The 15,947-nt window shown below is 42.6% G+C and overlaps 1 protein-coding gene across 31 annotated transcripts in view; it reads right to left on the reverse strand.

Moving 5' to 3' along the window:
* Positions 1 to 15,947, reverse strand: part of KALRN (kalirin RhoGEF kinase) — a 640,493-nt gene that overhangs the window by 157,517 nt on the left and 467,029 nt on the right. For 12 of the 31 annotated variants that reach the window (XM_036447877.2, XM_036447874.2, XM_045583933.1 and 9 more), the window contains one exon: positions 13,558 to 14,990. The exons of the other annotated variants lie outside the window; for them this stretch is intronic. In XM_036447877.2, the coding sequence (XP_036303770.1) occupies positions 14,928 to 14,990 (63 nt within the window). In that variant the 3' untranslated portion in view covers positions 13,558 to 14,927. Of the gene's footprint in view, positions 1 to 13,557; positions 14,991 to 15,947 lie in introns of those variants that run through there. 31 annotated transcript variants of the gene reach the window in all.

A 15,947-nucleotide genomic window follows, 5' to 3' on the forward strand; every position in this document is an offset into this window, starting at 1 on the left:
ATAATTGAAACTTTGTAGCCTTTAGAGGAGGCCAGGACAGATGGAAAGCTTGGCTTCCACCATTGCCAGGGAAACCCAAGCCTCCTGGTCTCTCCAGCTCCGTAGCTGCTGCCATTTTTGTTGGGATTTATCTATCTTCTATAATTGAAACCTTGTAGCCTTGAGTGGAGTACAGGGCTGGCCAGGGTTTGTGGGAAGCTTGGCTTCCTCCATTGCCAAGGAAACCCAAGCCTCCTGCTTGTTCCATCTTGGTTGGGTTAATTTGCATACTCACTCCTGATTGGCTGGTGGGCATAGTTTGTGGGTATAGCAGAGGTGTGGTCAATTTGCATATCACTCTTTTATTAGATAGGATGAGTGAGATCATGTGGTATTTTTCTTTCATTGCCTGGCTTATTTCACTTAGCATAATGCTCTCCAGTTCCATCCAAGCTGCTGAAAATGGTAAGAATTCCTTGTTTTTTATAGAAGCATAGTATTCTATTGTGTATAAAAAACTAGTACCATAGTTTTCTAATCCGCTTATCTGCTAATGGGCATTTAGGTTGTTTCCAAATCTTACCTATGGTGAATTGTGCTGCTATGAACATAGAAGTGCACATATCCTTTTGATTGATGTTTCTAGTTTCTTGGGATATATTCCTAGAAGTAGGATTACTGGGTCAAATGGGAGTCCCATTTTTAGTTTTTTGAAGAAACTCCATACTGTTCTCCACAGTGGCTGCACCAGTTTACATTACCATCAGCAGTGCACAAGGTTCCTTTTGCTCCAGATTTGATCCTCGCCAGCACTTGTTGTTTGTTGATTTATTGATGATAATCATTCTAACAGGTGTGAAATGGTATCTCATTGTTGTTTTGATTTGCATAGTTTGGATAATTAGGGACTTTGGAGCCTGTTTTCATATATCTCTTGGCCTTCCTTTTGTCTGCTTTCTAAAGTATCTATTTAGGTCCATTGCCCATTTTTTTTTATTGGATCATTTCTCTTCCTTTTATTAAGTTGTATGAGTTCCTATAAATGTTGGAGATTAAACCTTTATTGGTAATAACATTGGCAAATATGTTCTCCCATATAGTGGGCTTTCTTGTTGTTGGTTTCTTTTGCTGTACAAAAGCTTTTTATTTTAATGTAGACTCATTTGTTTATTTTCTCTTTAGTTTCCATTGCCCTAGGAATGGTATCAGTGAAAAAATTGCTTTGGCATATGTCTGAGATTTTGCTGCCTGTGGATTCCCCTAGTATTTTTATGGTTTCCTGTCTTATGTTATGGATAAATTCTTTATCCATTTTGAGTTTATTTTTGTCTATGGTGTTAGTTGGTGATCTAGTTTCATTTTTTTGCATGTATCTGTCCAATTTTCCCAACATGATTTATTTAAGAGACTCTCTTGACTCCATTGTATGTTCATGCCTCCTTTGTCAAATATTAATTGAGCATAGTGGTTTGGGTTGATATCGAGGTTCTCTGTTCTATTCCATTGGTCTATATGTCTATTCTTGTGCCAGTACCAGGTTGTTTTGAGAACAGTTGCTTTTCTAAGTTCTTACATGCCTGAAAATTTCCTTATTTCACCCTCCCTATTAAATTATAATTTTGCTGGGCATAGAATTCTAGGTCACAACATTTTCTGTTAGAACAGGAATGCTCTTACTCTGTTCTCTTTTTAGTCCCTGTGGAAGATGAGAAGCCTATTATTAAGATTATCATTGTCCATTTTTAGGTAAGCAGTTATTTTTCTCTCTTGACTTTAAGAGTTTTATATTCTTGACTTTCTCTAGTGTCACTGCAATGTTTCTGTATTTCTTCATTTCTGGAAAATTTTTAGTCATTTTCTGTTGGCAAAATGTATTTTTGCCATCCTCTCCACTTGTTTTGAAAATTCTTATTTTTAAAATTATTTTCATCCATCTCAGATCTCTCTGGCTGTGCTCTAAGAGATTTCCTCACTTCCATTTTCCAAATTTGGATTCTCTCTTCATCTCTGTGTATTCTTGTTTTATAGTCTCTTGTTTCTGTTTCACATATAATATTTATCCTTTACCTCTTTGAGGATTTTAAACATACTTTTAAAATCTCTTTCATGCTCCTCTTTATCAGTAAATCTTGTTTATTTACCAACTAGGGGCCCAGTGGCGCTAATACACCTGGTCAATAGAATTGAGACCAAAACCAAATTTCTTAATGACAAACAAGGGTTCTTTCCATCCCATTGCCATTCGTATTTTCTTGCCTGGTCTGCTTGTGTCCAATGCCTTGTACTGCAGGCAATTTGAATGTAGTTTCCAGTAGAGCTTGCTCTGGCTTCCCAGTGATACCCAAAGCTACTTAATAACGGAGTAACCATGTGATCTCTAGAACAAGGTCATGCCATCATATAGCACTACTTATAAAGGAGCAAAGTGACACATGAATCACATTTTCACATTAGTCAGTAATTCAAACATGGAGAATTCAATAAGTTCACATCCCTACTGCATAGCACCACTATGTAGAGTTTGATGCCAGATATCAGTAGAGAACTCTACTGGTTAGCATGTAAATAATGTAAAAAATTAAGCCCTAAGATATGTCACTATAGACTCATCAGGATATTATACACTCAAAAATTGGTTCCCTAAATCTGGAAAAAGTTTCAAGAACAAGGAGGCTTCTCATCTTTATATTCTGACTAGATGTTGACATTAGCACTGGACCAGTACAGATAGGCCAATATCATGGCCAAGGCCTAGTGAAAATTACGTATTGGGAATAGCATAAAGCAAACACTGAGTTAAACATGAATAACATTACTTTAATGTATTTGTTTGAAATTCACACACACACACACACACACACACACACACACACACCAGTTGAGTATATCCAAAATGTGAAAATCTCGATTTAGCAATAAAATGTAAATTATTTGCAAATATAAGTTAATATTAACTTCTAATATAGTGATTCTCATCTTCACTAAATAGTTCTAGCTCTTTGACTTTTAGAACTACAGCTGAATTGTTTTTCTGGCCCATGTTGGCTGAATAGGGCCATGCAACTCATTCTGGCCATGGATATAGAGCCATTTCCAGACTGGGTCATTTAATTATGGATTAAGATCCTTCAAAATTCTCTTTCTGTCTGAGATGGAAATTGGCAACTTTAGAATCTGGTCCATTAGCCAGAGTCCCTGATTCCATAGGATGAACATAGCCTGCTGCCAACCCATAATAAACATGTAGTAGCATTATTTTAGCAAGAAATTAATCCTTGCTGTTTTAAGCCACCTATATTTCTAGAGTTATTTGTTACTATAGCATAACCTAGCTTATTCTGACAGATATATCTGCTTTCATTCTCTTCTCTGGATGAAATTGTCTTAGGGATATCTATTAGTAGGAGGCCAGGAACACTGAAAGAATAGTAGGAAAAAATAAAGAAAGATACAGAGGTGTAATGGGGCCATACGACAAATATAGACATATATGAATTGAATGCAATTTGGGCAGACCTATTGGATTTTATTATTGTTGTATTACTACAATTACCATGATTATTATTATTAGTTATTTTTTTAAAAAACAAAAACAAAACCCTGAGGATTACTCCCATTACATGCTATGACTTGTCCTGGGTATTTGATAGAGATACAGAGGGAGGAGAGGTCGTTATAGCTTTTGGACCTCTCAGGCTAATGCAATAGCTCTTCTTTCCACACATAGTGTGGATTTTCTTTGAGTATTTATATTTTCTCTCTCCCAAGTGGAATATACAGTTTTTTTTTAGTTAAGCACCATATTTCATATTCCACTTGATGAACAGCCTTAAAGTTCAATAAAATTAAGCTGAGAGCCAGCTTCACTTGCTCTCAGGAAATTGGCATCAGAACCCATTGCTGACCAGCTCTTGGGCAAACTTACAAGAGTTGCATCAATTCTCACATTTTCATTTCCTGGAGCTTCAGGAATGCTTAATGAGAATCATGAGTATGGGGATGGGTCAGGGGAGAGAAGTGCATTTTCAATAACACTGTCTTCAAATTTTAATCATTCTCATTGGCAACCAACTCATTGAAGCACACCAAATGAGAGACATTTTTCAAATTTGACTTCTCATACAATTGTTTCATTTGGGGGGCCTTGTGTTCTGTTGGGTTGGTGCTTTTCCTCTTTCAATCTTCCCATTTGTCATTCTTAATTAGAAATGATCTACAGAAGACAAGTAGTACTTAAAAAAATAGACTCATCCATGGGGAATACAATAAAAACTATGTTGAGAGATGAGTCATCATTTATTAGACTTCTTTGAATTGTTAGTGGCCAAACCACACACAGTCCTGGCTGCGTACCTGGGCTTCTACTGTCCACTTGTTTCTTTAATTTGTTTAAAATATGAATTACCTTTGGTTGCTACCCGCCCCAGTCCCCCAATTCCCAGCAGGCTGCAGGGCAGCTCAAGTCCAGCTTGATAAAAGATTTGAAGCCTTGCTTAGTTTTCAGTTGCTTTCTCCCATGTATCAATCTTAGCCCTTGACTCCAGATTTTAACTCTACCCATCAGATCATACATCAAGCCAGTCTTCTATCTTGCATTATTTGAAAATCAAGCCACATGCTCCTTGTTTTTGCTAAATATGACATTATGTTGCAGGCTCCTTCCCACCCCCTAATGGTGCAATGAAGACACTTGCCTCCCAGTCCCATTGCATTAAAACTGAAAGAATATTTCTCTCTGTATTTCTGCTTATGAAGGAGATTGCACTTACTCCACATACTGTGAGATTGTATTTCCAGTACATAGTATGTTTCTGGCATTACTATAGGCAGTGGGGATATAGCAGGGGGAAAAAAAGCAGACAAGAAACCGTGTCCTCATGGAACTTACTCTGTAGCAATTACAAATCTAATTATTTATATGCTTTGACATGATCCCATAGAGCTCTACTAGTTCTTCATCCAGCTTACAACTACATGCAAGTTCAAAAGTTTTGCATTCTACAAGTGAGGTCTGAGTCATGTTCAAAACCAAATTTTTATCAGGACAGGCCACAAGACGATTGACCTATACCAAATATGGCCAGAGCACCCCTTCTGAGCACATGTGTTGATCCAAGAAAATAGAAAATAACCAAATGCCATACTTGATTTCTCACAGCCACATGGAGAATGTGATTTTGTTTGTCACAAAAAAAGTCATTATAATACTTGGTTTCTGGACCAAGACCTGAGCTGGAATGAACTTGTCCCACCAGCTCTTTTCCAGAGGAGCTACATACCATTTGAGACTAATTTTCCTATACAGTGATGACAGAATATTAGCCTTGGAGCCTTGATGTTGTAAGGTCTCTCTCCAGAGAGAAGGCTTAGCATTAGGTGAAACAATGAATTACACAGTAAATGGAAGGGTGTGTGTGTGTGTGTGTGTGCTGGCATTCTGAGTTCCTCTCACTTGGCTTCAGTTTCAAAAGCTTGCCTTTTGAGGACACTCTGATCCAGCTTGGAGGAGAGAGCCAATTTCTCCTTAACCCCCACGTCTGCTGCCTAAGTTCAACGGGTAAGTAGGATTTGGGAAGAGGAAATGGGGAAGCTACATTTACAATACAACTGTAATGAAGTGTACTTCCTGAAGTCTGGGCTGAACATATCTATTACGAGGGCCCAAAACTCTGACATGAATTCTTGCACCTCTTTGCTGGTCCTCCTGGGGTCTTCTGCTCTCTGTGATAAAGAAGCAGAACTCTGCCCTCGTACTGGTGACTGGTTTTGCCCCAACCAGTCATGGTTGCCCACTATTCCTCCTGCTGCTTCTAAACCTGGACTTGAGCAGCCCTTCAGCCTGCTGGGAATTGATGGTGGGAGAGGGTGGGGCACGACCAAAGGGAACTCATATTTTAAACCAATTAAAGATAAAACAAATACCTCATCACACTCCTCAGAATCTGCAATGTCCATTTGAGCTTTCAGAGATTTTTGAGTAATGTCTGCCTTAAACTCTTGGTTCTTAGATTCATTTTATTCCTGGACCACACCTGGATTTATTGTCAAGAATCACACCATGTGAACAAGGAGGGATGCAGGATCACACCAGAGGTAAGGTCCTCATCCCTCTGAATGAAATCTAGATTCCTTAATCTGGCTAATCCTGTACCAGAAGGGCTTCCTTCCACTCCTGGCAGAGGCTGGGGGAATAGTCTGCAGTCACCCTTTACTTTGGGCACATTCCTGAGCACCTTCTTGGCTCCAATGGAGACAAGAACCTTGGGGGAGAGACAGCTAACCTGAGAACTGCTGCCTGCTCCTAGACAAGACCTCTCCTCCCCAGGTCTTCATGGTTGCTTGGGGAGTAATAAAGAGAGATTTCTAAAACCTTGTTTGTGCTCCTGGCAGAGGAGTGGGCTCCTCCAACACTCACAGCCTCATTACCACTCTCAGCCTTGAGATCATTTGGACTAATTTCATTATGCCCTATTTCCCTGATCATGTCTGTCACTGGAGTTCAAGCCCTCCCCTCACCCCATCCCTGAAGCTGTATTTTCCTTTATAGCATGTATCATCATTTGGCATTTTACATATTTTACTTGTCCACATTACCACGAGGATGTAAGCTCCGTAGGGGTCAAAATTCTTGCCTTTTTGGTGTTGCTGTCTAGCATAGTGCCTGGCACATAGTATATATTCAATAAATACTTGTTGATGAATAAATGACATGATGGATATCAATATTAACAACAGTCACTATTATTAACAACTAGGGGCCTGGTGCATGAAATTCGTGCACAAGAGTGGGAGTGGGGAAGGAGAGGTATATGTGTGTCCCTCAGCCCAGCCTGCACCCTCTCCAATCTGGGACCCCTATAACAATCAAGGACTGCTGGCTTCCAATGCTTGCCTGCCTGCCTTCCTGATTGCTCCCAACTGCTTCTGTCTGCCAGCCAGATCACCCCCTAACCACTCCCCTGCCAGCCTGATTGGTGCCAAACTGCTCCCTGCCATCCTGATTGCTCCTAACTGCCCTTCCTTGCAGGCCTGATCCCCCCCAACTGCTCTCCCCTGCAGGCCTGGGTCCCCCCCAACTACCCTTCCCTGCAGGCCCGGTTGCCCCCAACTTTCGTCCTCTGCTTGCCTGGTCACCCCTAACTGCCCTCCCCTGTAAGCTTGATTACCCCAAACTGCCCTCTCTTGCAGGCCTGATCCCTCCCAACTGCCCTCTCCTGCTGGCCATCTTGTGGTAGCCATCTTGTGTACATATGGGGGCAGCCATCTTTGACCACATGGGGGCAGCCATCTTGTGTTAGAGTGACAGTCAATTTGCATATTACTCTTTTATTAGATAGGATATCCATTCTCTTGTGTTTTGAATGAATGACTCTCTTATTGATCTTTGAGTATGTGTTAGCTTTTCCTATAGTCTCTGATAGTTGAGGGGACCCTCTAGAACCCAAACCACCACATTATTTTGGACATAACCTTTGATATCCCTGGAGTCCAAATTCTCCTATGTAATTATTGATATTATCTTCTCTCAACCCTCTGCACCCTACCCCTACCTCTGCTGGCATGTACATTCTTTTATAAGACATTTAATCCAGGAGAAACCAGTTAGCCAGATTTCTGACAATTACAGCCAATCTGAGGTCTAGGGCATGATGGGAAAATGGCATGTGGTCTAAGCAATCATCTTTTTAACACCTTCAGAATTATTGGGTTAATTATCTTATCACTTTAATTTCTGAAAAAGTCCTTCCTCAGAAGTTAGAAACGCTAATTGATGGCCTCTCCTATGCTATGCACCTGCCTTGTCCTAGAAGTGACCTTGTGCTATGCCATTAAGCTGGACTGTCCCACCACTTATGTTCTGCAATGCCAACCAATCAAGCAGATGCTGCAAGGGCCTCCCCCTTTAATGATCAATTCTATTTCTAAGCATGCCTGTGTGGCCTTCAGGGTACACAGAGCATGCTTAGATAATTTTTGATGGCTTGCCCTTGAGGCCCATATCCAACAAGTTTGTTGACTGAATAGTCCCAGAAATACAAATATATATATATAAAGCATTATGTCAGCATTCCCAATACCACATGAACATGCAGGAAACCTCTGGGAAGTACAAAGCCTCCTATTTGCATTGCTAACTTCCAGCCGGCCTTGAAGAACTTAACTGCATATCAATTTTGTCACCAACTTGCTCCTTTCAGGGCCAAGTTGCCTACACACGTCCTTGTGAATCTAGGAGATACCCAAGCAACACCCGGAGTGCCACGGACAGGGTTCACTCTTAGAGTACAAGGGCCACACCAGTGAAATCTAACCCCTGCTTCTCCAACAGGGAGGTTTCAGGCCCACCCCACCATGGTACTTCCTTTCACCTGATGTGGGCCATCACCACCCAGCAGAATCCAGCACAGCCACATCTAAAAACTCCACACTGTGCCGGCGGGAGGGGAGTGAAAGCTGATGCACATTCATGGGAGGCAGGTAGGTCAGTGGTATTCCTTCAGCCATTTGGTCACTGGAACTATAATCCTACCCTCATTTTCTGACTATGCTTTTGGTTTTATAAACTTGCCTTTTTTATTTTTATTATTATGAGTTTGGAATTTATTTAAAGGGTTCACACCCTCTTTTTTTACTGGCCTTCAACACCTCTATGTGCATGTGCATTTGTGTACAGGTCTGCATACACATATACATACTCACATGGTTGGGTTATCATCTGCATCTCTTCTTCTCAGAGTCTCTCATACTGACACAACTAACTGAGTCCTCTGCAGCCCACTCCATTTCCCCCAATCCAGCCTATTTTCTCACATGCTCAGTCCCTGTGTTGCAGTGGGTATGAGTTACTTGTTTTAAAGGGATGGTCCTTTTTACAGCATACATTGGAATATAAAACTCAGCAAAAACACATTCACACTGAATCTTTCATCGCTATGGAATTTCTAATTCCCCAAGCTCTATGACCCTCACACATTAAATTTGCTATCACCACATGTACAACATTACAGAAGAGTTTGGGTCCCGCTGCCCCATTGTTGCCATGTCCTGGCTGACGCAGATCTCCATGTGTGCTCCAACCACAGAGCAGAGCTTCTGCCTCACCCCTCTTTCCTCTGTGTTGAAGCTAACATAACTCATCAACTAGTTTTATCTGAGTACAAAGTGGGTACAGACAATAAAAATAAGGGGACACTCACAAGGGTTTATAGTCTACATCTAGAATACACTTGCATGTTGATTATTCCGCATAATTTACAGAGTCAATCTATCATATGGTATCTAGCTTATTTTTGTAGCCTGTTCAGTGGCTCTTACAGGGGTTGGTATACATTAAGTGCTTAATAAGTGCTTATTGAATCAATGAGGGATCCCAATGGTAGTGCCAAAAGAAGAAATCAGAATACTAATGGGTTGAGAGACCAATGAGGACAGTTTTGGTTTTTTAAAATCCTCACCTGAGGATATTTTTCTATTGAGTATTAGAGAGTGGAAGGGAGAGAGACAGAGAGAGAAACAATGATGTGAGAAAGAGACTCATCAATTGGTTGCTTTTGCACACGCCCAACCAGGGTTGGTTAGTGAGCCTGCAACCAAGGTACATGATCTTGACCAGAATCGAACCCGAGACCCTTCAGTCCATAGATCGATGCTCTTTCCACTGAGCCAAAGTGGCTAGGGCCCATGAGGCCAGTTTTAAATTGAAAACTTTAAGCTTCTGCATGGTCAAAAACAGTATGGAAGCTGAAGAGAGACAGCTCCTTGTAACCGTGGTTCACTGTGAGCTTCAATGGGAGACTTCACTCACTATGGGGAATCAGTACAAACTGGAGAAAATAACCAGAAGGGCACATACTGGAAGATATCTTTCATGTCCATGATGGTTTTTTTGGTATATTTAAATACTGCAAATGAGATTCACCAGCCATCACATTAACAAAATCCACTCTCATTTTGCTGTGTGCTTTGTGATACAGAAAACTTTCAATTATCTCTACTAATGGAATGGAAGCAATGGTACCTATAATCAAAATGCCATTTCCATTTGTCTTTGGAAAGTATTATGTGTGCTTTCCCCCCAGCGGGTTTGCTTTCATAATGATTAGTTCTCGTTTAGGCTAATGCTAAAATTGTTTCTCTGAACAGTACCTGGTGGTAGAAGAGGATAGATGCATTTATGGCAGAGAAAACTCACGCAGGGCCTAGTGTTTGCTGCAATTAATCACCCATGTGAATCATCTACTTGAAGCAGTGGGAGTTTGAACAGAGCGACAGGCAAAGAGTGACTCTATGACCTGGGTTTTAACGGCCCAAGTAGAAGTCCTAGGAGAAAGCTATAGCTATGTCATGAAGAGTATTAAAGTACAATAGAAGGGGCAAGGTGTAAGGCCACAAGGGGTTCTCATTCTTCCTGCCCAAGGGAGGCCATGTAATCTCTGTGTCTCAGTTTTCTCATATATGAAATGTAATAATGACACCTGTTCTGCCTACCAAACAGGTTAACTGTCTCCAAAGAGAGTAGTGGGCAAAGAGCTTGTAAAAGTATTAAATGCTATGAAGATGCAGAGCGCTGATAGACTAGCAATGAAATACTGTTGTCACCACCTCTTCAGGATCTGCCCTTGGCCCTGACTCCTCTATGCCTGGAGGTTTTGGGCTGTGACTTCAAAAATTTACCCCAGTTAGGAAAGAGTCCTGTTTCTCAAGGATCCTGCTCTTGGGAGAGCTCCTTTGATAAGATCCAGAGATCCTAATGAATAGATGTGTCCTTTCTAGGTAATAGTTTGATTAAAACTATTTTTATTTATTTTAGAGAGGAAGGGAGAGGGAGAGATTGAAACATGAATTATGAGAGTATCATCGATCAGCTCCTCCTGCACACCCCCACTGGGGATTGAGCCCGCAGTCTGGTATGTGCACTGACTAGAAATTGAACTGTGACCTCCTGATTCATAGGTTGATGCTCTACCCCTGAGCCACACCAGCCAGACTCAGATAAATAGTTTATTTTTCACAGGGACCTAACAGCTATATGGCTTCACCTACTGGCTCTCAAAGTATGGTCCCTGGATGAGCAGCATCAGCATTAGTTGGGAATTTGTTAGAAATGCAACTTGATGTATCCACCCCAGACCTACTAAATCCCATACTCTGGAAGTGCAGCCCAGCAGACTGTGCTTTAACAAGTCCTCTGGGTGATTCTGATGTACGCTCAAGTGTGAGAACCACTGTTAGTGCAAAGGAAGAAAGGAAAGCTGGGAATTGGGCTCTGGGATGTGCTACTGAGAAACCTTTATTTTTCTGAAAGAGGTAGAGGAAGGCTTGTGGGACTTTGCAAATCACACTGCACAGCTGTATGTATAAAAGTATGTATATAGTGATGCCCCAGTATATAATTTTCTCAGGAAGATATTTTCCCCAACCACCCTACCTAAAGATGCTTCCCTATCTCTGGGCACTCCCTACACCCCTTTCTTTCTTTCTATTTATCTATCTATCTATCTATCTATCTATCTATCTATCTATCTAATTTATTTATTTATTTATTTATTTATTTATTTATTTATAACATTTATCACCTTCTAAGATGCTGTATTATATACTTATTTGTTGGTCTGTCTCCCCCAGCCAGTGTGTACACTCCACAAGGGCAACCCATTTTTCTCACTGCTGTGTGCCCTACTCAGCTCTGAGAATGGTGCCTGCCACCTAGGGGATGCTCAATAAATATCTGCTTAATTATGAGTGCATGAGTGACTGCTGAACCCGGGAGATGAGAAAATGTTGAGGTCAGATCAAAACACCCAACACCTGCAAGCATCTTTCTAGGAAGCGTGACTACAGCAGGAGAGCCTGGCCTCTCTGTTCCTGCAGACAAGGCTTGGTAGATACCATCCCCAGAGCTGTGGTTCACTGTGCTGTTTGGCATTACCAAATGGGCCCTCTGGTTACCCGTAGATGGTTTGGGGATAATGTATTGATTGATCAACATGTTTACATCGCTGGCCAGGGTTAGGGGGCAGTCCATGGGTGCCCAATAGAGTAGACTGTGATGTGACAGGGACAGAGTTGTCTGTGAATAAAAATCAGGAGTTCTGCGATCCAGTCCTTACTCTGTCCCTAGCTGGCTATATGGTCTTGGGCAAATTACTTATTATTTCCAGGTCTTAGTGTCATCTGTTGATCTCAATGACCTCCAAAGTGCCTTCCAGCTTTAATTACATTCATGTGTCACCTGATTAATGTCTGTGCTACTGGTAAGCTCTGTGAACACTGGGGCTGGGTCTATAAGTATTTGGCCACCTCATTCATGATGCTTAGCACTGCAGGCATTCAAATATTTGATGAGTGAGCACATGCTTATGGGAACCAAATGATCTCAGCCTCAGCAGCCTGTGCTCTGCACTAGTAAGTCACAGGCACATGGATGTAGTTGCAAAGAACCTGGCCTGGAACGGATCTCCAACCGCACAAGGAAGAGCTGAGCTGGGCCTACCTCTCCCAGCCCCCAAGGATGACAGAAGATGCACAGTTCATTAGAGTGAGGGCCGTGGCAGTGTACAAGGGAGAGCCAGGCTGGGTGATGGGCCATCAGCCCTGTGGTTTGAGAAAGCATGGGCTGAAGGATAGAGACCCAACTTGAATCACAGGTCTGCAATTTTCAGCTTTATTACTTTGCACAAGTTATTTATTTCCCTTAGCTTCAGGCTCTTCACCTGGAAAATGAAGACAGTACTGCCTTGCCTCTCAGGATGGCTGTGAACATTAGAGATGACGTGTATCAAGGGCCTTCCTGGCCTCTGGGATGTGAAAGGTGCTTGTAAATGGAAGCCTCCTTGTCTGGTTCTGCCTTCGCTTCCCCTTGTAAGGCTAACAATGCCTCTTTTCCCAAGGAACTAGCCCAAGTTTGTTACTAGGCCAAGGCAGTGGCCTAACCTGTCTGGCTGAAGGGAACGAAGATCAGGATAAAAAGTGTTTCTAAAAATATCTGCCTTTGGAAATACCTATTTTCCCCTTCAGCTTCCAGTTTGCTTAATGAGATTTTGAGGTTTGTCACTTGCCATGGTGCAATTTTATAAATGAAATTTAACAATTGATTACCATTGAATGTGCTGAGAGTTATCACTGAACAGACTGAGTCTGAACTCTATCTCTCCCTCATCTGCTGCCTTTGTCTCTCCTTCCACCCACCCCTCCTCTACTCCCTGGTCCACTGATTCATAGGCCAATTCCTGCACTGTCTCCTCCACCTCCCCACCACACCCATCTACAACATGTGGCCCTCTTCATTCTGGAGAATAAGTTCTGCTGCTAGGCAACTAGCAGGCAATGTTGCTGTGGTTAATAATTCTTATTAGTGATGGTAACTGTAGTGGTGCTGCCATCCTGCCAGACCCATGCTCAGGGCATCTGTCCCCAGCTAGATAGATCTTTCCAGGAAGTGGGGCAGGGTGGATTCTTGGTAAAAAAACAATAAAAAAATAAATAAAAATAAAATAAAATAAAATAAAATAAAATAAAATAAAATAAGGGCCTCAGCAGCCAACAGAACGTATTTATAAATCACTGTATATCAACAGCCTGCTTTCGAATAATTTTATTAGAACACATTCAAGAAAGTGACATACGGAAAAAAGACAGCAGCAATTCTCAGTCATGCAAATGCCCGTGTTAAGGTTCTCCATTGGATTTAAATTCAAGTACAAAAACAGTCCTTTCCTGAGCCAGGTGCAATTCCAGAGCATGACCTGCACTGAGCGCGCGTTTCCCAGACTGAACAGACCCCATCCTCACAATGCGAAGTGAGATACATGGAAGTGTAAACTTTCAGGATTTTACCCAGCCCTCCCCGCTAGCCCCGCTGGGGAAAAGCAACCCAATTTTGGGCCCTCATAGAAATGAGGTTTAGTCTATTGAAAATAAAGCAATGGGCCTTAAAAAATTAGAAAATAAATATATACATATATATGTAATGGAATCATCTTTGCCTCTTGCCTTTTTGTGGGGTTTCCAGGAAACTATTAGGGGTTGGGGCTCTCTCTTAAGTCTCAGAAGCTGAAGGACTTTATTTTTTTATTTTTAAATTTTTATTATGAAAAATTGCAAACATATACAAAAGTGGAGAGAATGGCATAATGAACGTCCACATACCCATCCTCCAGTCTCCACAATGATCAACATGTCACCAGAGTGTTTCATTTATTTCTTCTCCTACTTCCCACCCACCCCCTGACAGGGTGATCTGGATGCAGGGAGAGGGTGGGAGGGAGGCCTCTGAGCCAGAGACCCTGGGAGTGAGTGAGGTTAGGAAGAAATGAGAAAATCTTGACACAACCTGGGTAGGCCAAAGCAGATAAAACGTTTGCTGGGGAATGTTTACCAATGTTTGGGGACAGCTAAAGTGAACCCTCTTCTTCTCTATCATAAACCATCTGTCTTCCTCCCCGCTCTTTCTCATGATGTGGGGGAGGCAGGCTAGATTAAAGATGGCATTTTTTCCAGATTGGGGGCTACTGACAATAGACATGGTCAAGCTGGAGAAAAACTCCAGAGACAAGTACCTCCCGCTATTGACCTTGTCCATTGACACCGTAGACCTCTAGGGTAGCGAGGGCCTGGGGTCCCTGGGGTTCAGACTGGGAGCTGGGGGAAGTACCTTGGGTGATGAGGCCTCTCACAGTTCCCTACTGTCCCACCATTTTAGACTTTGGAGAGAAGCTTGGCAACCTCAAATTGCACCCAGTAGAGAAGCAGGGAGCCCTGAGGGGTGAGCCCATGGCCCAGGTGGGTAGATTTTGCTTGGAACATGTTGCCCTCTGGGCAGAGGCTGCAGCCCACACCAGCCCTGCCAGAGCAGTCTCAAGAGAGGTGGGTGATGGGAGTCCAGGTGGGAGGTCTCAACGGCGGCACGGCAACCCGGAGAGCTGCAGGGACAAGTCCCAGGCTGCGCGCTAAACGTAAGTGGAGAAAGGATCTCCAGGTCCCAGGTGCCACCGAGGAGCCAGGTTGCCATCCTGTTAAGAAAAGGGCCGGGGCTCTGTGATTTGCATATGACTTTCCAAAAATCTGCATGAGATCCCGTAGCCCTTTATAGAAGACAGAGCTAAATCACCAGTGTAACCTACTGTGCTTCTAGCAACCCAGTGCCCAGAGTGCAATGTGGCAAATACACGATGGTTTTTAGAAGAGGTGATGGAGCGAGCAATGCTTGGGAGGGCGTTCCTTGGGCTGACCTTTCAGATGAGACACAGCCAGGCCCAGGACACAGATGAAGATCGCTGAGTGGCCACTTTTGCCAGCTTTTTTAGGGCTCAAATCCACACACTGTTCCTCACATTAGTCCTCTGGAAGACAATCCTACCATGGCTTCCCAGTGTCCTAGACCCATAAGCAGTAGAGCCAGGAATATTATACATATAGATGCATTAAATACGAAGTCCTGGTGGCAATGATCATTAGTGTTTATTATGCCTTTTTGCTTTGTTTTCTTGTTTCAACCCTTTGAGGGTCCCTATGCCCTATGGAGTCTTACTATGACATTCAATTTATTCAATCGTGGGAAAGAAACTTAGAACAGTGTACCCATTGATGGAGTAGATCTTTAGCAGTCATGGGTCTGTGACAGGTGACAATCTGTAACTTTCCCAAGGCACGAGGTTGGTTGGGCAGGCTGAGAGGCCAGCTGAGGGAATGGGCGCCTGAGTGAGAGAGTACGCGCACCTGGGCCATGATGCAAACCCAGCCTCCGCTGACGAGGCTGGTTACACCACCTCTACTGGGCCATCTGAAGTAAGGAATCTTTGTTCCTCTAAGACAGTGGTCCCTCCAAGAAAGTCAACTTCTAGTGGGGTTGGGGGAGTGACATATTTAAAACAGCAATGGCCACTAGCCAAGAGAAAAGGTCAAGATACATTAAAGAGTTTGATCTCACATTTGACTGCGGCTCAGCTTGTGATGTCAAAGGCTCCTCA

Source organism: Pipistrellus kuhlii, unplaced genomic scaffold (assembly GCF_014108245.1).
Source record: "Pipistrellus kuhlii isolate mPipKuh1 unplaced genomic scaffold, mPipKuh1.p scaffold_m20_p_2, whole genome shotgun sequence".
NCBI classification, from domain to species: domain Eukaryota; kingdom Metazoa; phylum Chordata; class Mammalia; order Chiroptera; family Vespertilionidae; genus Pipistrellus; species Pipistrellus kuhlii.